The 24690-nt window shown below is 44.3% G+C and overlaps 1 protein-coding gene across 2 annotated transcripts in view; it reads left to right on the top strand.

Moving 5' to 3' along the window:
- Positions 1-24690, top strand: part of Fer1l6 (fer-1 like family member 6) — a 116986-nt gene that overhangs the window by 69693 nt on the left and 22603 nt on the right. Inside the window, exons 22-32 of one of the 2 annotated variants that reach the window (XM_085831348.1) lie at positions 3671-3781; positions 4025-4186; positions 5568-5748; positions 7472-7689; positions 10306-10431; positions 11407-11443; positions 12661-12785; positions 14467-14598; positions 15798-15923; positions 18814-18941; positions 23056-23226. In XM_085831348.1, the coding sequence (XP_085687474.1) occupies positions 3671-3781; positions 4025-4186; positions 5568-5748; positions 7472-7689; positions 10306-10431; positions 11407-11443; positions 12661-12785; positions 14467-14598; positions 15798-15923; positions 18814-18941; positions 23056-23226 (1517 nt within the window). Of the gene's footprint in view, positions 1-3670; positions 3782-4024; positions 4187-5567; positions 5749-7462; positions 7690-10305; positions 10432-11406; positions 11444-12660; positions 12786-14466; positions 14599-15797; positions 15924-18813; positions 18942-23055; positions 23227-24690 lie in introns of both variants that reach the window. The other variant, XM_085831347.1, reaches the window with a different exon arrangement.

The raw sequence follows: 24690 nt of genomic DNA, 5'->3' as shown, positions 1-24690 counted from the left end.
GTTCTAGAATTTCCATTTTTTCCTCTTTACTTTAGGTCTCAGTTCTTTACTGAGTTCCTTTATCGTGTCTTTCATCGGACAGATTAAGCACTATTATTGTAGAGTTTATATCTGATGATGATTCTCCCCAAATCCCTTGGGATCTATTTGCTTAGTGTTATCTCTTTTGACACTTGACTGCATTGTCCCCTCCTTTCGTACCATGTGTTACTGCTCAATGGACATTGGATATAACAATCTGTAGAGAAATTGAAGCCCAAACTTCTATATAGCTCTCTCCCTCTAGAGAACTTAACTAATATATATTTTTACTTATGAATTATTTTTGAAGCCTCCAGGGCTTTGCTCTGCACTGCATTGGAACTAATCAGAGCCATGTGCTCTGATGGAGACACAACAGCATCCTGGAAAGCCAGTGTGTGTTATATTCTGCTGAATGAGGGTGTGGGTTAGCCAATCTCAGTAGGGTTCTCTGTAGGGGAGCAGTGTCAGGCCATAGATACCTGGGAAGAGGAAGCTATAGTTAATACTCTGTGTACACATTGTTAACATCTGGACTGAGACAGAGGGGAAGTCTTGCCATTCCCATGGTTCTGAGGCTTGGAGTCCTTAATACGGTGGTTGTCATGCCAACAGCATACATTCTCTCAGGACTTCATCCACCTTACACAGCAGCAATCCAGAGTCAACTCCATTCAACTAGAGACAAGTTAAAGTTGAGCCTTGAGGAAGCCAATGCAGCTTGCCTCCCCTCCTCAGAAATTCTCTGTGGCAGGAAGCATGTGAGTGCTGGATGTGCCCCTCAACAACTCTTTACAGTAGCTCTGTGACATGAACATCACTGTCTCCAATTCACCAGTGACAGGGCTGATATGCAGAGATCCGGAGTAACTCTCCCAAGTTCATCCAGCTAGAAAGTCAGAGAGACCAAGCATGGTCCTTCATCCCTGCACAGAATAAGAGAAGGCTGCGCAATGAGAGGAGGAAGACAGAGAGAGGAGAAGGGCTCCTGAACATCTGTAGCTATCCAGATGTGCAGGGCTCAGATTAAGGTCATGCATGGCTCTGTGAGTAAACAGCTCTTTAATTTTTGCACTGAGTACACCAAGTACCCGTCTGCCTCATCTTTGCCCTGGTTGTGTAGCTAGACCTTAGTGAGTTCTTTATATTTCATCTTCCATGGAATAGTAGAGCAAACTGTTGTTCACAACAAATCACTCCACTTGTCCCATGTTGAATTACATCACCTTCATAATAGCCTCTCCCTCCCCAAGACCCCATGTACTGAGCAACTATATACTATGCATACAGGCCACACTGACCCATTTCCTTGTGAAGACATGGGAATCAGCAACCAAGTGCAGAAACCAGGCTTTTGTGAGTGATCCTGTACTCTCCTTCTCTGAGCTTCAGATACCGAGCTGGGTACCACGTGGGTCCTTCAGGATCTGCTGCTTTGGGGTCTATGACTCGCCTCTGTGAGGCTCAGAGTTTGGACAAAGGAAGTCTTTCCTTACTTCTTCTGACTCTCCAAGCCCTCAGGCAGTACTGCACATGCAGTGTTTTCTTGATAAATGTTTACTAGCTGACTGACACATTAGCTCCATATGCTAGAAGACTGCTCATCAAAACTGGCAAAGCTGAACACCCCCCATTTCATTATTACAGACGTATTTTGTTGGCCATGGCAGATGTTGTTAAGCCAATTACTTGAAAGCCCAAAAAGAGACATGCAGATGCTACAAATACCAAATAGGTCAGAGATAACGAAGCTGAAGAATGAGCCGGAATGGGAAGCTGGTGCAGTGAGGATAGATCCCAGCTGCCTGGCACTGGCTGCTAAAGTTGCTGCACCTGGGAGGCTAACTGCTCCTTCAACATCACTCATAAAGCCACAGAAGCGCTAAAAGGCACACAGACAGATACTGCAGATTTTTTCTCATTTGTATTTCTTAGAGCTTATATAGTTATGTAAAGTCTTATGTGCGTAAAACAAGAAAGTAGAAATGAAACTCTCTAGGTGAACTAAGAGGCCTAATGGGGTGGGGGAGTGAGAGAATCCTGTGCACTTGTATCAAAGTGTCCTTACATAACCCAGTACCATGTGTCATGAATAGGAAACAACCAGCAGAGACAGTGGCCAGGAAAGAGCTGACTATGGACATTCTTTGTATTCTATTTCAATCTGCCATGTAACAACCACGCATATTTCTAATTCATGCTCACTCTATTATAAAGTGGAATGGGTTTTTAAACAATGTGGAATGGGCAGATCAGGGCACTTGGGGTCCCTAGTACTTCAGATATCTATCACGTCTTTGTGTGTGTAGAGGGGAAGTCAATATTCAGAACCCTCGATTTCTGCTAATCATGTTTGTCCTGCTGCTATAGGATATTAGAAATTATCCCTTGAGTACAACTGAAAGTGTTAGTCATCTTTTGTCCAGCTCCATCCTGACTCTCACCCTCCCCAGGCTCCAAGAATCATTATTAGACATGCTTTATAAAAGGCAACATGTATGGGGCTTCAGAGATGGCTCAACAGTTAAAAGCATTTGTCTCTCTTGGAGATGACCCAGCTTTGGTTCCCAGCACCCACACAGTGACTTACAACTCACTCTAGGGGATCAAATGGCCTCTTCTGGGCTCTAAAGGCACCAAGCAGGCCAGAGGCGCACACACATAGGTGCAGACAAATACTCATACACATAAACTAAACAACTAAAATGAAATAAAAGAAAATCTTCTAAAAAGGCATATTTTAAAAATTCTCATAAAAAGGGAATTGTTTCCTTATCCTGAGAGAGTTCTGAGAAGTCACCCCAAAAGGCAAACATTTATGACCTTAAATATTTACCTCCAGCTCTTAAGTATGGTGGAGATGGAGTGGCTGACAGAGTCGTTCACAAAAGCCTGATTTCTGTACTTGGTCACTCAATTCCTATACTTGTGTCTATATAGAAATACAGCACAAAGGACAGAGAACAGGAAATGGCCTCAATAACCCAGACCCAATCTAGAAAGGCTCTTGACAGATGAGGGCAGCAAGGTAGGTCTCAGATAGAGGGCAACATGGCCTACATGTGGGAAAGTGCCTGCCTTTAGTAGACTTCTCTAGGTCCTTTGTTTGGTATTTATGCACAGCACACTGATTGTAAGGTGGTTTCACTGTGCCCAAGGGCACAAAAGCGACCCACTTTCCTCCTAAGTTCCACACTCTAAAGATTTTATTTTCTGCTTCTCTGATTTCATTAAATACGATCTTGTTCCAGAGCTGTGCAGTATGGTCTTCCTGTAGCTCTTGACTCTCTGGAGGCAGTGGGTAGTAGAGCCATCAAAAGCTTAGGCTGTGACCACAGCCCCTTTGCATCCACTGATACATACTTTGGTGTTATTTTTATCAAGCTGTGAACATCTATATACTTGTGGGAGGTTCACTCCCCATTATCTGCTGCTATCATCACTGAAAGCTGTGTCTCATGGCATACCCCAAGTGCTCACTACATGCTTTTCAGTCAACAATGATTGACAGAAGGTGATAGGCTGCAAGGTCTGTGTTGCTCTTGAGGCTGATCAAATAAAGATATCTTGCTGAGGAAGTGCTGCAGAGCCTGGCTACTCTTCCTCGCTTCTCTCAAGTCTGCTCACTGAGGGTTCTTTTGTGCCACAGGTCCCTCCTTCTGGGCTGCAGGGCCTCCCTCCCACTGGCCCACCGGACATCACACAGATCTATCCTGTTCCCTCCAACATCCGGCCAGTGCTGAGTAAATACCGAGTGGAGGTATGGTTCAGAAAGTGGCAGGGGGTCGGGGGTGGCCCCATAGAACTCATGGGGAGGGAGTGGTCCCACCTGCATCATTAAAGGACAATGGCAGGATGGCCAGCTCGCCCAAGAAAGACCCTGCCAGCTGAACTGGAGACCTACCAGCAGCTGCATAGACTGCAGTAGCTCCCAGGAGTCGCATCGGCTTTTCCATTGGTCATACACCAGGCTCCTCTCTGACTCTGCCCACCCTCTCCTCAGGTCCTTTTCTGGGGTGTCCGAGAAATGAAGAAGGTACAGCTCCTCTCTGTGGACCGGCCACAAGTTCTCATTGAGTGTGGAGGAGGAGGCGTGAAGTCTTGCGTGATCCAGAGCTACAAGAACAACCCCAACTTCAGCGTGCAGGCAGAGGCCTTTGAAGTGGTATGGATCTCTTCTCCCTCGGCTTCTCGTCTCCCTTTCCACAGCTGGGATCCTTTCCTTCACCCACTTGGCCTGGACAGGAGATGCCTCAAGATTTCAAGTGTGTACTGTCTTCATGGGGAGCCTCACTATAGAAAGCCAGGATTTCGGAACGAGAAAAAGTAGATATCTGTTGTTCAAGTGTCCAGGTCTAGATCTTATAATAAATCAAAGAAAGCGAGAAAACGCTACCCTAGACAGGGCTCGTTGAAGCACTGATCCACATCAGCCTCGCCTGCTGCACAGTCTCAGCTAGGCATCATGGGAGAGGCCTGTCATCCTCCCTACTCAGGAAGCTGAGACAGGAGAAGCCCAAGTTCAAGACCTCACCAGGCCACAGAGAGAGTTCCAGACTAGCCTGGGCCACTTAGTGAGGCCGTATCTTAAAAATAAAAACTAAGGTGAGGGCTAGGAGTGTAGCTCAGTGGCAGAGTGCTTCCTAGCTTAACACTCTGGGTTCAATGCCTAGTACCTACCCTCCCCCAACACACACCAAAAGAAGAAGATAGCAAACATCAGGTCTAGCCCTGTCTACTAAATACAGAAGTGTTTGGAATGGGGCACAGACATCCCTGGCTTAACAAGCCCCCTAGTTGCTTCTGAGAACTGCAGGCTACATGATGCTCTGTAGAAACTTACTTTGATGGCCACATTTAAATAACATCCTTTGTGTTTATAACATCAGTTGTTCTCATGCCCTGCTTTTATTTTATTTCAATATTTCAACAATATTTCAACTTACACGGTTTTAGTATGGGTTGGAACTATCTATGGAAACGTTGTTTTCTCTGACAACCCAGTCAACTCCACAGATACATGTTCTAAGTGATCAGATAGGACACTGAAGCCTATGCAGTATTTACAACCTTCCACAGAGGACTTCCTGGATCCTTGTGGGGCACTGGGAGAGACAAACGTGTACCGCACTGTCCCCTTACTTAGCTCCAAGTCTTGTGGCTTGACTTTCATCTGTTTCACATATGGGGACTGGTTAAGCTGCCGTTTGAAAGGAGGGTTCTTGTGGTTAGTAATGACAGAATATGAGGATTGGAAACTGTGTCGTGGGAACACGGGAGTTGGAGAGATTTTGCAATTTAAATCTTTTTGGAGTTTGTGCTTGGAGTGAATTAGTATTAGAAATAGCCCCCACAGTTTCAGTGCTTATTTTTCTGGCTTAGAGAGACTGTCCCCAGAGTGTGGGCAAGCTGCAGAACTATTCTGAAGACTAGAACTTCAAGGCTGGGAAAAGGGAGACAGACACCCAGCCATGCCCATCTGTGGTCCATAGGGCTGGAGCAGAGCAACCCCAGGTAGAGTCATTTTTCTTCCACCTCTCCTACAGGAGCTGCCGGAGAATGAGCTCCTCCATCCTCCGCTGAGCATCTGTGTGGTGGACTGGAGGGCTTTCGGGAGGAGCACCCTCGTGGGCACCTACACCATCAACTGCTTGAAGCAGTTTCTGTGTAAATCCAGAGAGCCCCTTGCCTTGACTTCACAGACAGATGGAGACGGGGCCAGGCCAGGTACTAAGTACATCCTAGATTTGAGAGCAGAAAGGACAGTAGAGTCATAATGCCTGTGGGTTTGGACAGTGGTATCTGCCTCAGAGATTGTCCAAGAGCCTGGCTGGGCCTTTCTGATGAATTTGCACCTCTGCTCTCTCTGCTAGAGTTACCAAGTTATTACTTAAGATTCATATCAGAATCAAGTCCTCTGTTGAGACATCTTTGAATATTCCTTAAAGTCTTCTCCCCAGGCCCCAGTCTCCACCATTTTTCTTGGCTTAATGCTTGGTGGGATTTTAATTTGTTCCACGTTTGGTTCTCAAGGGTTCTTAGTTAATCCCACCTCTCATCTCAATACTGCACTATCATGCTGTGCATACACACACACACACACACACACACCATTCATCCCTTAATAGGGGTCAGAAAAGACATCAGACACCCTAGAGCTGGATTTAGAGGTGATTGTGAGCCTTGATGAGGGTGTTGGGAATCTACCTTAGGTCTTCTGCAAAAGCAGTGTGCACGCTTAGCCGTCTTCTCAGCCCCTCTTGTAAATTTTAAGCACACTTGATCTACACACACAATATAGTGTTGTAATGTTTCTGGTTCTTGTCACTCAATGCTACATTCTAGTATCCATTCATATTGCCATGTGCTCGTTAGTTTATTATGATTATCCACTGCATCTACTGTAGTCCCCTTTTTTTCCCAATTGTACTGGACTCCTGGTTTGTTTATAATTCTCTACTTTCACCAAAAGCTCTGTGATAAAAGTGCCTGTGTGTGTTTCCCAAGGGAGGAAGCTGTGTGGGAATTTCTCCAGCCTAGTTACCCAGGAGTGAAAGTGCTGGTCCCAAGGAATATGTACATAAAACTGGTTTGAATACAGAGGTCGCTCTGAAGGGCTGTACTGATTTACTCCACTCTACACATCTCCGTTACTGCATCTGAGCCCTCTCTATCTCCTTTTGCAGCATGCTTTCTAGCTTCCTTCTCTTCACCTCCTACTCTTCAATTTTGGAGGGTGGTCGGCTTTGTTTGGCTATTTGGGATCTTGCTATTCTGTGGATGTCTACTTCAGCTGGGGTTTCTGTGTTTAGCACTGAGTAGATACCTGTGAGAGTTTGGTGGATTAACATTGCTGCTGAAAGCCACACCCAGGGGAATGAGAACTTCAGAAGGCCTTGGCAGGCATGGAGACTCCGGACTGAGAAATGGCCGTCAGTGCTGAGTTGTACAATGTGAAATGCAGAGGACATTTGACAACTCTGGACAAGTGTTATGACCCTTAATGACCTCAGTGACCCAGTTAGAATCTCATAGAGTCTGAGGATAAAACTCTGCTTTCCAGTAAGCACAGGTGATCATGAGCCCAGTGTTCTGCCTCCACTTGGGGGCTCATTGACCTCTGAAACCTCAAAAACTCTGCAAATTTATACATTGAGAGAGTATCAATGTAGAGGACCTGTACCCTAAACCTTGACTTTCATGATCCCAGTGTCCACAGTTACTCTAAGGGATAAATAATTAATAACTCCACTCTTTGATTGACTATTGCACATCAGATGTCATACACCATAGTCTAATTTTATCTCCCTAGGAAAATGGGTAGTTTTTCTATCGTCCTAGAAATAAGGGAACTGAGGTCCAGAAGTGTCAAGACCTTGCCATATTTGAATCCGATTATAATAGCTATGTTCCCTGTCTAACCAAATGAGTTTTCATTCAGCCATTTCAGATTCACTAGCAGCAACCGAGTCTTCCGACCTCCTCAGCTCCTCCCAGGATCTCCCAGCAGATCATGTCTATGTGGATGTTGAGCCACCTCCCACCATGCTACCTGACTCTGCTCAGGCCCAAACAGCCACCCTGGTCGACATCCCTGACTCCTCTCCGATGCTGGAAACTGAGCACAAACCTGTAGCACAAGGACCACCAAAAGATGGACATGGCAAGGTCAGTCAGGGTAATCCTGGGTCTTATTTACCTGGTCAGTGAGCCTGCATTGGAAAATGTAGACAACAATCCTGCGGACACTAGCTATGTGACCTTGAGTCAGCAATTTCATATTTCTGGGTATCAGGTTCCTCATTTACAATGAAGATATTGATGCCCACCTCAAAGTACTCTTGGAGGATTGGAAAGTCACTGTGTATGAAATTAAAGTGTTAGTCAGATGTGACAGTAATATTTAATGGAACAGAAACTCTTCCAAATTCATTAGCTTGGGAAGGCAAGGGTTTCTTCGCCCAGGGTTGCTGTTCAAACATTTAGAGCCCGCTTTGTACAAGGTCAGACATGATCAAGAAGATGTATCCTTTGAATTCTAAGGAGGAGAAAGATTCTTCATCCTCAGTTAAGGGGGCCTCTGGAAGGTGTCTGCTGTCATAGCACTCAACACCCCCGATGACCTCAAAACTTAGCAGGGTTGGTCAAGGTTAAAATGTGGGAGTTTCTGAGGATGGGGAAGGACCAAAGACCACAGAACAAAAACGGTGTCCATCTTCTGAAGTCACAAATTTAGTTGCAGACAACAAGATCAGTTTAAACTTTTCCTTGTGGACTACAGTGGTACAGACTTATAATCCCAGCACCCAGAAAGCTGCGGTAAGAGGACCACAAGTTCAAAGCCATCTTGGGCTATGTAGGGAGACATGTTTCAGAAAAGAATCTAAAGAAGTCTCTTGCCCAGAAGATAGTAAAAAATTAAATGCAAAAGGGAGTATGATGTGATGATGGATATTTTCTCAGGTGGTACCCGTGTCCTTCCTCCGTGTCCCCTCAGCACATTCTCTTCATTGCCCCAGCTTTGCACCAGACACTTACATACCTCTTCAGTCTCAGAGTTTATTAGTTTTATAAATCTGCTAATCCAGGTTGTATATGATTTGTTGACATCAAGTCTTTGTATATCCTGTCCTTGATAGAGTGTTTGGCACACAGTAGGTCCACTAGAGATTCTGGGCAAAGAAAAGATGATGAGTGTGCATGATGAGTCTTCTACAGACAACTGCTAATGTGACAACCATCTTCTCCAAATGCCTTCTTTCTGCAATATGTAACTATAGTTATTACATATAATTAAACCTCTCTTGCTGCCCACCACTTATGTTTTAGATATAACTTCCTTGCACTTCTTAAATCAGAAATGAAACCAACTGGGGAGTTCCTACTTCATGTCACTAGAACTTCCCATAGGGAGGTAGGCTAGTGTCATCAACCTTAGTTGAGAAAACTGAGAATCACATATTTTATATTAATTGCTTAGGGATTATTAACCCAAGACCTCTGCAGCCAATGCCCCTGTTATATGACATTGTATGGCAGGGCCTGGGACCCATTTGATGCATGTCTCTCTCCTCCACTGAACTCAGAGGTTCTGGTTTTGTGGTGAAGCCCCACTGCATCCCTAAAGTCAAGCACTGTGTACCACATCTTTATAACTATAATCAATGAATAGTTGAACACATAACTAAATGTTCATTTACTGAAGCAACATGGAGAACTGCTATCACAAAACCAACATATATCCACTTCTCATTGGGTACCTAACTAGATTCTTCTTTGGTTAACCAGACTGAGGGACAGTGGGCATGGGGAAATAAAGGGAATGGGAGAAAACCTGTGTCCCACCAGATGTGGAGAACTGTTGCACGCTTTCCACATGGCCCCCGGTGGGTGTCTGGCTGTGGGAAGCTACGGACCCAGCCCATTGGGGGTTGGAGCAGACAAGGGGCAGTCTTAGGTCTCTGGGCCCCATGGAGGCCAGAGATAACAGGCTCTCAGTCTCGGGCATCCCAGACACCGCTGGACACCATGGAAGAGCTGAGAACAAAACGGGAGTCCCAGGAGTGGCTCAGTCAGCCCCAGGGCCTAAGGGAGGAGAGGGTAGGGGGAGAGGGGGCACTGGGTGGTTCCCATGCAGGGGAGAGTCCTTGGTCCAGTCCATGGCTGGAGCATAGGAAGACCTTCTGGCAGGAGGTTAGACTCGGCTCTTTAGGGAAAAGCCTATCCCATCATTCAAGCACTTTTGTCCTTGATGAGCAGAGACAGTCTATGGTTTTAGAGCTTTATTGTAGAAAGGCAGGGAGAAAGAGAAAAGGTAGAAAGAGAGAGACCGGCCATGGCCACGTGGAGAGAGGGGTGAAGGGAGAGAGAGAGGGAGGGCTAGAGATGAGAGTAAGAACGGTGAGAGCTTAAAGAGAGAGAGGAAGGGCCAAGCAGCCACTTTTATAGTGGGCTGGGCTACCTTGCTGTTGCCAGGTAACTGTGGGGAGGAGCATGCTGGGGTATAGTCAGGTAACTGTGGGGGTGAAGTCTAGCCAGGATGCCAGAAGCTTGGGGACATTGTCTGCATGACTTACAGTCACAGAATTATAGAGTTGGGGGCTCTGTGGTGTCAGGCACCTGTCTCTGGGAACATGGCTCACTGTTCTGTCCCTTGTAGAATTTCCTACTGGGTCACTGGAGCAAGCCTCATTCAACCAAAATGGGCTACCTTTCACAGCCCCACACCAGATGGCTTCTGCATGTACATGAGGCCCAACTAGTAACCTATCTCTCCTTCCTTAGCAAGATCCTAGGAAGCCTTCCCGGAGATCCACCAAAAGAAGAAGAAGGACTATAGCAGACGAATCTGCTGAAAATGTCATCGACTGGTGGTCTAAGTATTACGCCTCTGTAAAGAGAGCACAGAAGGTAGAGTCTTCCCCGCCTGTGACAGACAAGGGATTCAGTATAATCGGGATATACAGGATTTGACTCCTGTGAGCCTTAGGGAGGTCAGCAAGGAGAAGTGGAGTTCAACCGTGTGCGGCAGCAGCAGGTGATGCCACAGAGCCTCAGGGCCTCAGCAGAATTCTGCATTCATAGGGGAAACCATCCAGGTGAAAAAGATCTTGGTGTAGCAAATAGTCATAATTGGTGCGTTGTCAGAGCAACCACAGGGCCTCAGGTATATGGACTGATACAAGGATGAAGTCATAACACCAGAGAGCCATGGAGAATGGGCCTGCAAATTCAGGTAACCGTTCAATGACCAATTTTATTACGATTTATCAACCCTAAGTTAAAAGAACAGAAGCATTAGGCTCATGCTATCCTAGCTGAGATTGTGAAGACTCTAGATTAGAAAGACCCTGTTTTCATCCAGGACTTCTCAAAAACACTGCTATACACTGAGCTAACAAAACAAACACTAGCCCCTTCTTCCACTCCTCTTCCTTTTGTGGAATAGATGCTTACACTTCCTATGAATAGTTAACCCTTTGCTGTTTCTCTACTACCCTTCCCAACTCCTGGTGCCCACCCAAGGGCCCATCATGTCATCAGACAAAGCTCATGGGCAGGCTGTGGGGCGCTGCAGGGAAGTGTAAGTAGTCATCTTTCCCATGGCTGTGAAGAAGCTGGCCACAGGGAACCGTCAACAATCTTCACATTGGTGACACTTTTGTTGGCCTATTCTCTGGGGTTAGGGCATCCCCACTGCAGTGAGGAGCCGTGTCTTCACAGTGGGACTTCATTCTAGAGTCTCCTTGGACACTATTTTATTATTCTCAAAATGGCATTCGTGAGGTTGCAGAGAGTTGGGATAATCAAATCAGAGCGGTGCACACTCTGACTTGGTAAAGCAGACATAGTGGCGTTGATAATCTTATTTCCTCTCTTTTTAAGGAAAAGGAGAACAACCACAAGGAGAAAAGGGCCACAGGTAAGTGGCTATGGGGGCTACTTGGATGTAGAATGGGGCCATCATAGTAAGAAGCTGTGGGAGGTATATTATACCTCAGCTCTATTGTCCACATAAAGAAGATGGTAACACGTCCAAAAGTCTTGCAGAGGGCTGGAAGATAGGACCTACTTGGAATTCCTTGGGTTCAGTCCCATGGTATAAGAAAACAGAGTCTTAGAAGTATTAGAACTGAACTGGTCTGTAAAGCTCAACAAAATAAGCTTAGGAAGTGACTGAAAGCTCAATTCCAGTCACAGCCTAACTACAGTAGTCAAATCAAGCAACCAAGAATGGCATGGACCCACACATACTATACCAACACACACACAGAGGCAACGTGGCTGCATATCACATACACACACACACACACACACACACACACACACACAAAGGTAATGTGGCTACACATACCACACACCACACACATGTGCATACACATACACTACACACCACATATCACATACCACACACACCACACACACACACACCACCACCACCACCATCACACATCACACATCACATCGCTGCACATAACACAAACTCAGACAATGTGGCTGCACATTCCACACCCCTCACATACACACAGAGGTAATGCACCTGCACATCACTTACACACACACACACACACACACACACACACACACACACACACACATGAGAACCTGGCTCCTAATTGACATGTTTCACTTCACTTTCTCCTATGACCAGCCAACCCCATAGCATCTTCTTCATCGTACCCATGATGAGACAGAGATACAGTGAGGTGGAGTTACCCATTTAAGGTCACACAGCTAGAAATAGTGGAACTCAAAGTCTGTCTCCAATCATTTTTCTTTACAGGATGCCGCTAAAAATTTATTCAATAATATTATTAGCATGAACTTGTATGAAACCCTTAACATGTTTGAGCTTCATATTGGAACTAGATGATGCTCAAGACCCTGAGGATATTAACAACAAGCTATAGAATCATCTAAATTCAGGGCCTTTTCTCTGCTAGCTGGGTTGAAGAACAAATAATGTACCTTCTCAATGCCGGGTTTAATGTATTCATGCACAGACCTGGCCCAGCTAACACTTTGCCGGGCCCCAGGGCAGCCACAGACATTGCACTTACATGTGATACAGACTCCAGGGCTGCATGTAGTAACCCTGCAGCTAACAACTCTGTAACAATTTCTGCCGATTCTCCACAGAGGCAAAGCCAGACGAGGTCGTGCTGGATATGGAAGACGGCCCCAAAAGGAAGAAAGACAAAATGCTCAAGAAGAAACTGAAAGATGACGGAAATGATGCCATCCCAAACCTGGCTGTCTTGAAGGTCTGTGGGTCCAGGGCCTCCAGGGATGGGGTGCAGCGCTCAGCAGCAGGCTTCTCTTAGTGCTGTGGTCAAATGTCGTGAGTCCTTTCTTTGAACTAACTCCTGCTGTCTTCGTTATAGTCACTCACATGGGAAAATAACATGTAAATAAGCCAAGACAACGAAGCCTGCTCGTTTTCCTACTCTATAACGCCATATATTCAGAAAGAATATAACATCTGTTGTTTAGCTTCAACCTGGGAGGGAATTTACAGTGTTCAACCCCTCTGGGAGCTTGACGTCATCACATGGTGTACACACTCAAGATAGCAGGAGCTTTAACTGAAGTCAGCTCCATCAGACCAAGCTTCACAGAGAGAGGGTATTAGCTAGAGGCATGTACTATGTACAGGTGTGAAAATTTTTAATTACAGCAATTACATATGTAGATGATCGAGTTGGATAATTTTGAGAGGGTATTTGAATAAGTATTTTAATTATTATTTATTATTTATAAACCTCAGATTTAATTCTACTTCGCATTTCTAAAGTCTATAGATCATTTCTCACTTGGAAAATTCATATCTTCATGCACTATAATAAAAGTAAACACTTTTTGTCATTTTAAATGTGTTCTGAATTAATGAATATAAGTGAGTTCAACTTCCCCAAAGTACTACAGTTTATATTTAATGGCCAATAACACCAATGAAGCATGAAATCAGTTGTTGTGTTTATGCTTATATATCTGAAAATCTTTTGTGGGCTGGAAAGCCAGCTTTGTGGTTAAGAGCACTTACTGCTCATGGAGAGGATCTGAATCTGGGTCTGGTTTCCACGACCTACTCCGCAGCTCACAACCATCTGTCATTCAATTCTAGGGGCTCTGACACCCTCTTCTGGCCTCCAAACAAAGTAGGTATACACACAGCGCATGTATATACATGCATGCATACATACATACATACATACTCACATACATATACACATACAGTGCACAGGACATTCATACACATCAAAATAAATAACTCTTTAAAATGTTTTCAGACGGCTATACTTCTTGGTATACTTCAATTTTTATGCAAAGGACTTTACTAAGTTCATAATAGTTAGCTCTAGGGGTGTTTAGCCCAATACTTCCCTTATATTGTTAAGGATAAATCAATGGCAACCTCTTACCTTTTCCCTGGGACATATTTCAATGCCAGTTTTTGAGCCATCCTGAGTCTTTCTCATTAAACCAACACTAACATTCTGTACTGGTTCTTTGTGTATAGCTCTGATCTGATACTTAAGGGAACACTTTGGGGGAAGGGCTTCATGCTTTTAGCGCATGGTTTCAGAGAGTTCAGACCATGATTGCTCAGCCCATGGGCTTGGGTAGAGCATCATGGTGTCAGGAACATGTGGGAGAGGAGAGTTATTCACTTCATGCTAACAGGAAACAGAAATGGATGATTCTGGTGAGCCTCAGAAGAACAGGCTGCTGATAGAAATATAGGTAATTAAGGCTATCCTCGGGAGTTTTCTGATGGGAACAAGGATTCTTCTGGGAATTGAGCCCAGTGCCATTCCTGTTATATTTTGATGAAGAACTTGTCTATATTTGTGTCTGTTTTCAAACTTTGAGTGAGAATGAATTTAAAGGTGATGAAGTAATTAACCTTCCTTCATCTTAGTATAATCTTTCTTTTCTCTAAAGATATACGATGGTGATCTTGAGAGTGAATTCAACAATTTTGAAGACTGGGTGAAGACCTTTGAACTCTTCAGAGGCAAATCTACAGAAGAGGATCATGGTCTGGATGGAGACCGGGTCATAGGAAAATTCAAGGCAAGTTCCCATGTGGATTCCATTCTCTCTGTCCATAAATGTCAGCCATGACTCAATTCTAATAATGGGGCTGTGGTGTGGGCTGTGGTGTGTGGCAGAGATGACCCTCCATGCCTACCCTGAACCTTCTCAGAAACCCAGCAAGACCCAGCCCCAGTCTTTGAAGATATTTTTTTTTATTAGATATTTTCTTTATTTACATTTCAAATGCTATCCTGAAAGTTCCCTATACCCTCCCCCAGCCCTGCTCCCCTACCCACCCACTCCTGCTTCTTGGCCCTGGCATTCCCCTGTACTGGGGCATATAAAGTTTGCAATACCAAGGGGCCTCTCTTCCCAGTGATGGCTGACTAGGCCATCTTCTGCTACATATGCAGCTAGAGATATGAGCTCTGGGGGTACGGGTTAGTTCATATTGTTGTTCCACCTATAGGGTTGCAGATCCCTTCAGCTCCTGAGAAAGCTGAAGGTATTTTTGATTTGTGGCAAATGAGTTAAACTCACTCTGTGTAATATATATGAAGATGTAGCCACTAGCCATAAGGACCATCGCCCTTTGCCTTGCTGTCCCATCCATATATAACACATTAAATATGTGATCCATGCAGATTTGCCAGTTGAAAACCTAAGATAAATCAAATAACCCAAACCCCTTTCTGTCATACTTGTGGTTTCAGTATAACAAAGCAGTCATTAATATCTGGAGTTCACTCTATGATAGGCCTCTAAGGTGTTGCACAGTGTGCTGACCAAGGAACCCAGTTTGCCAACCTGGATTTAAATCTTGCTTATGACAGCAGCTAGTTGCATGACCTCAAGCAATATTGTTCACCTCTCAAAGCTTCAGTTACTGTATCTGGAAAGAGGAATACTGTACTCAGGACTGACTGAGAAAATAGGGAGACCTGGGCACAGCATTCCATGTATAAAGAACACTCAGATCCCATTGCCATAGCCCTCGTGTGATGGCTTATGATGAGGGCATTAACATGCTGGCCCCATCCACTAGTGTGCCATGAATAGGTGCTGAGCACGCAGCTTGTATACATTGTCCAAAGATGCAACTCTGACCAATGCTAACACTAGCCCATGTCCTTCAAACACTTGGGCTGTGTTTATTTTTCCACCACAGGGCTCACTATGGTTTCTTATAGGTCAGATGACAATTCTGTTTTCTGGCTTGTGTTCTGTGGTACTAGGGCTCCTTCTGCATCTACAAAAGCCCAGAGGATTCTACCTCAGAGGACAGTGGTCAGCTGAGAATCCAGCAAGGAATTCCACCCAATCACCCCATTCAAGTACTTATCCGTGTGTATATTGTTGCGGTAAGCCATCCTCTTTTGATCTAAGTGGGTGTATTAGCTTACCCATGGTGCTGAAACAAAATATCATAAGTGGGTTTAAATGACTGAAATGTTTTTATCACAGTTCTGGAGGCTGTAGGTTCATGATTGAGATTCTGGCAGTGTTGCTGTCTGGTGGAACCTATTCTGCTGGCTTGTATGTCTGCCTTCACATGGCTGTTCCTCTGGGGGTGTGAATGTGGGAGGAGAAAGAGCAACTTCTGAATTCTACAGGTCCATTCTTGTGACATTATTAGTTTTAGTCACCTGCCTATAGCCAACCGTAGGTCCAATCCCATTAAGTTTCAATATAGGCATTTAAGAGGCACTTAGATCAGTCTGCTAAGCTTTGCTGGCTCAGTTGGGTTACTCACTAGTGGGAAAGGACATCAAAGGCAAAAGCAGGATGCTCACAGGGAAGACAGTGGGAGGAGGAGCCCTGAAAGGCACCCAGGACCCTACAGGGCAGCTACTGCCCTGGTGAAATTCCCCCAATGGCTTTACAGCTACACTGTTGAGTCAGAAGTTTCATTTGGGTGCAAAAAGGAAAAAAAACCTTCAACTCAAAACATTGTGTTCTCCAGGCTTCCCTTTTTGATAATGAGTCAAAAAAATAAAATAAAATAAAACAATCTTTAATTACAATTTTTTTGATTTGTTGGGATAGTGGGAAAACAAACATGACATTCAATTGTACAAACCTTATGATTCACGGATTTGTCTTTAAACCGTTGCTTGGATTTGGTTTTCATGATTGTCTTTGCAGTATTCTTATTCAATGCTACCTCACTTCATGTTGCTCATATCCCTTGTAAGGAGCATTGACAAAGCATAAAAGAAGAATTAATTTCCAGGTACAGGCCTTTCTTCAGGAGTTCCAGGCCAGCCACACACACAGTGAGATCCTGTCTCAAGAATTAAAAAATTAATGAGAAGAGAAAACAAATTGTCTTTTTATCGTGTACTTCTTGGATATCCCTTCTCTCCTACATACCATCACACTGCTATGTGGCAGGGGTGTTGTGATGGAGTCTTTGTCCTCAATGCTCATGGTAATGCTCAGACAATCCTGGGTAGCCTATAATAAACCCCTACCTACATGATGCTCCACAATAGCCTTTTCAAAAGTGTTATTCAGGAAGATCCTGGTGTCCTGGGAGATAATTAATATACATTCCTCAGGAAACAGAGTGCATGCTCATGTAAATATAAGAAATATTCTGTCCAATAATTGATTTTTCCCCTCCAACTCTGGAGGTTCTCAAAGCTCATATGTACACTAAAGGCCCAGAGAATTCTGGAAGCAAACGAATGTACTGAACTGTTAGATCCTCAGCACCATGTCTGCTTCCCAACCCCCGTGGTTTCCTCTCACTGAATTACAGAGCTATGAATCACAACCCTTGCTGCAGTTCTGCTGTCTAGAGCCCTCTATACAAAGGTCAGAGCAACTGTGGACAAGGTTCCTGCCTGGAGCTGGGACGGGCAGCATGGAAGAGGGCTGCCTTGGGCTGCAGTTTGAGGACACAGCGACCTTGAATGAACATAGAAGGAGGGTGACAGTCCCGTTTCATTAGCAAGAAAGTCACTGTAGGATGAAGAGCCGGTGTTTGGTGTGGCCCTTGTTAGTAGTGGTGACTGTGTGTGCTTTTCTATCATGTATTAATACACAATTAGTTACATAATACACTGATTTAAAAATAATGTGATACGTACTAAAAGATTGTGAAAAAAATGCATGCAGGAAGAAGTCAAAGTTCTTTACTGTGCTCCTCTTCCTTAACAAGGCAGCACAGACACTTTCCCAGATCAGCACATTGCTTCATTTCTTTCAGTGGCCATGTGATGCTTTCTCGGGTGCCTATAACACCACTTGTTCACACAAGAACTATTAAGAAGGCTCTGATCCTTACAATATCCTTGAAACAAAGTAATGAGCAGAGCAGTACTCTCAGTTTCATGGCCATCACATGCTAGAACCCAGTGGTATGAAAACTAGAACATATAAAAATATAAAAAAATAAACAAAGGGACAACAAAGTGTGCAGGTTGTATCAGAGTTCACTGAGGTATAGAGAATTAAATGTGGGTGATTTGACAAGGAAAATCAAAGGAGTCACTTATTTGGATTGTGCTTTGGCACACGGCCCGTTTATAAGTTTTGGCTATTAAACAATCTCTAGAGAACATTCTTGTTCTAATCCATGGAGCTGGATTAGACTTACCCTGTTTGGTCTGAGGGAGACAGTATTAAGTATTGGGCTGTTTCTCAGCGTTCTTCACTGCCAAGTGTCTCAGCCTGTTTGATGCCACATCTTGATTGGCCTCCTACCAAGGCCTTTCCCTACACCAGGTTCACTTTTGACAGCCTACGGTACAACCAGTCTGGAATCAGGTTTCATGATCAGAAATACATCATCACTCAGGGAACTAGGGCTAAAGGCAAGATTCATGGGGAATTGGCTTCAGGAACCACTGGTGCTGGACAGGGTCTTTGGGTCCATCCCATGGTTATACAGACAGATCCAGAAACAACATAACTTGGCCAAGATGACACAATTAAAAATTAGAACAGGGGCTCACATCTTCTGCCTCTTTCTCCAGCATGTTCCTCACTGCCGTGTGCCAAGGACTGGCTGCCTCTGGGTAGAAGAGAAAGGCGGATATCAATAATTGTTCTTCTTTGGAGCAAAACTAGGGTGCTAATGCAGTGGTTCCTGACTTTAGTGGCACTCTGAAATCTAAGGAGCTTTAAAACGTCCCAAAGCTCAGGAGCTAGAACACCGGAACATGACCACATAGAACCCAACTGTCCCCGCATGCAGCCAGGATTGAGCCGCTGGGTCAGAACCATTTTCTTTTTCTTCCCCAGGCATTTAATCTCAGCCCAGCTGATCCGGATGGCAAATCTGACCCGTACATTGTGCTTAGGCTGGGCAAAACAGAAATCAAAGACCGGGACAAATACATCCCCAAACAGCTGAATCCAGTGTTTGGAAGGTCAGTGCCATCCCAGTTGGGTTGTATTGTCCTTTCTGCATTGGCTGCTGTTGCCTTCCTGGAGGTTGGTGGAAATGGTGTGGTGTGTGTGTGTGTGTGTGTGTGTGTGTGTGTGTGTGTGTGTGTGTAGGGGTATCTTAGATAAAACAATAGCTGAAGGTTAAACACTGACTTGTATCCTTGATAACAGCCAACCAAATGTTTATTCGTGCAAAAATGTAGATGGTTTCCTATCTAGGATTTGACATTGTGATCTTCAGACATGTGGTTTTATAACACATAAGTTTTAAACATAAAAGCACCTTAAAGGGTCATGGATACCACTTCCTAAGACTGTATGGAAGCTTTCTTCTTAAAATCAAGACATCTAAGATACAAAGAAGTTAAGAAATATATTAAAATTCACACAACTCAGAAATAGCAGGCACTGGGCAAATTGTTTGCTTTTGGGTCTCCTACTAGAGAAAGTTTTGCCACAATATCATTTTTTCCACCTAATTGCAGTGATTCCAAATGTTGAACTGAGAGCCTCCAGTGGTGTTTTGTTTTCCTGCAAGATGTTAAAATACACTGTGTGTGTGTGTGTGTGTGTGTGTGTGTGTGTGTGTGTGTGATCAAGAGAGACAGACAGAGATAGCTAAATAGGGAGAGAGAGAGAGAGAGTGTATGTGTGTGTGTACTGTAGAACTAGACTCAGGAATTTTCTGGTAGATAGCAACATCTTTAAAATGATTTATTTATTTTATTCGTGTGTGTGTGTGTGTGTGTGTGTTTTGCCTGCATGTATGTGTGTACCACATGTGTACAGTGCCCATGGCATTGAATCCCTTGGAACTGGCATTATGTGTGGACATGAACTACTATCTGGGTGCTGGGAACCAAAATCATGTGCTCTCAGCCAGAGCCACCACTCTAGCCACACCCCATTGACCTTGTAATGACACACAGACATGGCCCCTGCTTGGGTTTGTACTCTGGCTACGTTGGAGCTGAAAGAGCCTGGGTGTTGTCCTTTATAGACTCTGTACTGTCATGCAGCTGACTCTGCCTCTCTGGGTGGAGCTCTCCTCTTCTATAAAGCAGTAGTGACAATGGACTTTAGATTCCTCTGAAAGAATTGTGGTGCATCCATAACACAGTGTCCAACACACATGTGCTGCCTTTCCCTCCTCCTTGGTTACTTTAGCAACATCTTAAGTATATGCAATTTTCTTTTCTTGAGGAACTCAGAGCATGGGAAGAGATGGTCACCAGACTCACATAAATTCATTTACCCATTTGTATTGGCTTTGGATCCCATAGTATTTGATGAACATCAGTTTCTTAGATTTCTATTGCTGCTGATGAAATGAGGTCATATACTAGTCTGGATTAATAGGACCAGTTAAAGTGACAGTTTCAGAGATGTGTACCCCTGCTTCTCTAATCCTGATGTGACATCCACTGCTCTCTGCCATTTAAGGAGCCACTGTTTCCGTTTTGTCATTACTGTCTCCCAGCTGTGAATTAGACTTGCTTTCTTGGCCTTACTTTATGGCCCTGGAAAGTGGGAGGCTAGTGGGATAGCCTACAGCCTTGCAGAGCGTCTTTCCTAATTTCTCTAGGAATAGATGGTTGGTGGCTCCATGTGCTGTCTCCTCTCCTCCTTCATAGCTTCTGGCATGGGTTTACTTGTTTATGTGTTCACTGGCCATCCTCTTCCCTCTGCTAGAAGGTCACATCTGTCTGTGCATGAGCCATGTGGCCAATACCACTTCCTCAGCACCGCCGACAGGGCCTGGCACACAATAAGTGCTGAGTAAGCATTTGTTGTGAAAGAATGAGGGGAAGGGCCCCCAATGGAGGAGCTAGAGAAAGCACCCAAGGAGCTAAAGGGGTCTGCAACCCTATAGGTGGAACAACAATATGAACTAACCAGTACCCCCTGGAGCTCGTGTCTCTAGCTGCATATGTATCAGAAATGGCCTAGTCAGCCATCAGTGGAAAGAGAGACCCATTGGTCTTGCAAATTTTATATGCCTCAGTACAGGGGAACGCCAGGGCCAAGATGTGGGAGTGGGTGGGTAGGGGAGTGGGTGGGAGGGAGGGTATGGGGGACTTTTGGGATAGCATTGGAAATGTAAATGAAGAAAATACCTAATTAAAATAAAATAAAAAAGAATGAGGGAAAGATTGAGTAGGTGCACAGACAAAACTTCCACCACTTGATGATGCGATCTGATGGAGCTCTGCCACTCTGCACCATTATAGCATTGAGTATGACCATAGTCTTTGGCAGTTTTTCACAGCTCTCAAACAATGGACTCCGGAAACGCTGATCTTAGGTGACTAAAACAGCTCACCAACTCTGGCTCGCTCACCTCTGCCTCATCGTGGCATCTGCCCACTTTGACTAGTTCCTTCATGGTTACTGAGAATCCGTCTTATGTCAGGTGCTCTGCTAGTCAGTGCTTTTTAGGGATGTATGACTATTGAGAGAAAAGTGAATGGGGGATTATGACACTGTGGCAAGAAGTCCCATGAAGACAGGGGAAGGGCGAGTCTGAGCTCCACAGGTCTAGCACCAGGAGAGCTATCTGCAGTCGATTCCCTGGGATGATTAGACTTCTCTTTCTGCTCCTTTTTCCCAGCTCACAACACTCTTCCAACATGACTTGATCTTGGCTCCTGTCATCTTCTTCTGCCAACTTCTTGTATGCTTTACCCACTGGAAATGATTCTACTCTCAAGACCTGTCACACAGTGACTGTGTGATAAATGTCAGAAGAATTGGTTAAGAAATGAATGGATGAACAAAGGAGCCATCTTGGCTTTGAACCCTCTGAGCCTCCAAACACTTTCACTATCTCAGTTTTTGCTCCTTTAATGACCTTCCCTCAAGCAAAGAATGACAGTAGCAGTCTAATGGTATTATTACTGACATATGACCTGATGTAAGCCTAAGAGTTTCCAGGGCAACCGAGAATCCAGCCTTGATACCAGGGTTTTGCAAACTCTTTGACCGCTCCAGTTAAAATTCAGACACCATCAGTTTCAGCACAGTTTGATGAGAAGGGCCAGAGCCACCATGTCTTCTGTCATTGTTACCAGGGACAGTGAAACCATTATCAAGTCTGTCCTGGGTGGCTAATATGCTGATAGCAAAGTCCAGTGATGGATGCTGGGTGCTTCCAATGAACCCCCAGAATAGCCATTACAACCTAGGATCCAAATCTGAAGCTAAGAAAGGCACCACCATGCTTGACAGATGAAGGGCACATAGATTTCTCCCCGTTCAGTCCCGAGGGGGACCTTTTAGAGCCTACTCTATCAACTATAATCACTGGTGCTATAAACTGCCTTTTTCTCACTGGGGATAGTTACTTATGGCCATACTAGTCTTAGGATACCCTTGAGTGTTTCAGGAAAGCTTGATTCATGATCCTTCATTTATATTCTCAGGATTTTGGTTCCCTTGTCCACAAAATAGAGGTATTGGATATAGATTTCTGACATGCTTTGTAGTTCAAAGAAATAGCCACTGAATATACGTTTTCTGATGGCCAACTGCGAGCTCCAGTGGGGTGGAAATAAGAATGATTCTGTCCTCGAGGGGCTCAGCCATGGGGAGACAGCATTTCAGCCCTGAAATTCTTTGTTTCCATCAGCGAGGTTTTCTTTTTGGAAACTCCAGCTGGCGTTCCTCGACAAAGCAGTGACAGAAAGTATTCTCACTGTGTATGAGCTGAAAACCTGGAAGAGGGATGCGTGTTTTATGTGACCAACTGCCCCACCATGTTATAAAAAAAAATGTCATACGTGGAGGGTGGAAGAGATTAAGTAAGATCCACAATATTTAACAGACACAGAATTCAGGTCTGAAATCAGACTGGAAATCAGACCAACAACTCTAAGATATGACGTGAAAGGGCGAATCATTGTCTATTGAAAGTTGATAAATAAATCAGAAGTCAATGATTGTACTTGGATAATAAACTACACAGATCCCTGTCAGCGCTAACTGAATTCAGTCGATCCAGTCAGCGTGTGGACCACGAAGTGCTAACCAAAAGGAAGCTGGTGATGTCCCATGCTGGCAGACCTTGCTAATTCCCAGCCCTCTTCTTGGACTCAGGTCATTTGAGATCCAGGCCACTTTCCCAAAGGAGTCCCTGCTCTCTGTCCTGATTTATGACCATGACATGATCGGGTCAGATGACCTCATTGGAGAGACCAAGATCGACCTGGAGAACCGTTTCTACAGCAAACACAGAGCCATTTGTGGCTTGCAGAGCCAGTATGAGATGTAAGTTGTCTCCTGTGGAGACACTGTTGGTGTCTCAGGAACACAGCCTTGTGGCACTCTGGACTGCGCATGCGTTCATACTCTTGAGGGCCAATGGGGCTGGGGAAGCAACTTTGATTTAAAACTCAGGGCCGGTTCTTCAAGAGCGAAGAGTCAGGCTGTGGTGTGCTTGTGCATTCACTTGTGTCTGGTGGTCAGGATTCCCGGGGCGGGGGGCGGGGGACGGCGGGTGTTAGATGAGGAATGGTTATTACAGTGCAAACATCGCAAGAGCATCGTGAATATCCTCAGTGCCCTGGAATTGTGTAAACAAGAGCTGTATGTGCTTAGGACCTGCTGTTTAAGAGCTTTGCATGCAATATCTTATCAGTCCCTCTAGAACTAGCTTTATTTCATACGTGAAGGGAGAGTGGATGTCAATCTCATTCTTCACAAAGATTTGCAAATCAACTTTATTTTAAAAGGTAGGCTATATCAGCTTCGTTTTCTTTTGAAGGGTGCTGTATCTGATTATACTTTTTAACACAATCTTACAAAATTACAACCAGGGAATTATTGACATTCATTGGCGTTCCATTGTGTAATTCGAAAATGATTTTTTTCCTAAATGGAAAATAATTTACAGAATGTATTGCTATAAGTCAAATAACTTGCCCAATTCGCTATTTACATAAATTACTGATAAAAATTAAATATTTATGTACATTCTTGCTTTTAGTTTTCCTTTTAGTGTTTTTTTCTATACTATTTCCTTCTGAACTTGGATTACATGCTTTGAAATTTATTTATTGTTTATGTATTTATTTATTTATTTATTGTTCTTACTTTGTAGCTGAAGTATTTTAAAGCTGTCATTTAATATTGCTTGCAGTCTTTAATGTACTGCTTCTACACAGTATTCAATCATATGAACATGCTATAAAGTGGTAGAGTCAATTGCCTTCCTGATGTGATCAAGCAGTTCCTATTGTGGGAGGCCAGGAAGCAGGGAGTGGGTGGGAACCAGGGCCTGCCCAGTGCTTGCCTTCCTCCAAAATGGCTATTTCTTAGGGGATGAAAGGGTTGGGGAGACCCAGGAAAGTCACTAATTAGAAAAACAGGAGTCTATAAGATAAATTGTGTGTGTGTGGCTGGGGGTCTCAGGGAGGAGGGAGGAGAGACATTGAGGTGGTAAGTCAGAGCTTTCCTCTTAAGCAGCACACAAATGACCAAACACTGGCTAAACTTGCCCAGACCCCCTAGCAGCAGAAAGACAGACTGGAGCTTGCTAATGGTGCTAGGGAGCAGGAACAGAGAGCAAGTGCAGCTTGGATACAGGGTTTCCTTTCAGGGTGATGGCAACTTTCTATAACTAAGCAGAATGAGTGCATGCTATTAGGACCATATACAATACCACAGAACCAGACAACTTCAAAATGATAAGTTTTGTTATATGAATCTCACTTCAATGTTGTTTGTTTGTTT

This window comes from Mus caroli, unplaced genomic scaffold (genome assembly GCF_978045245.1).
Source record: "Mus caroli unplaced genomic scaffold, Mus_caroli_1 scaffold_16, whole genome shotgun sequence".
Classification (NCBI taxonomy): domain Eukaryota; kingdom Metazoa; phylum Chordata; class Mammalia; order Rodentia; family Muridae; genus Mus; species Mus caroli.
This window is presented reverse-complemented; position numbering and strand designations above follow the sequence as displayed.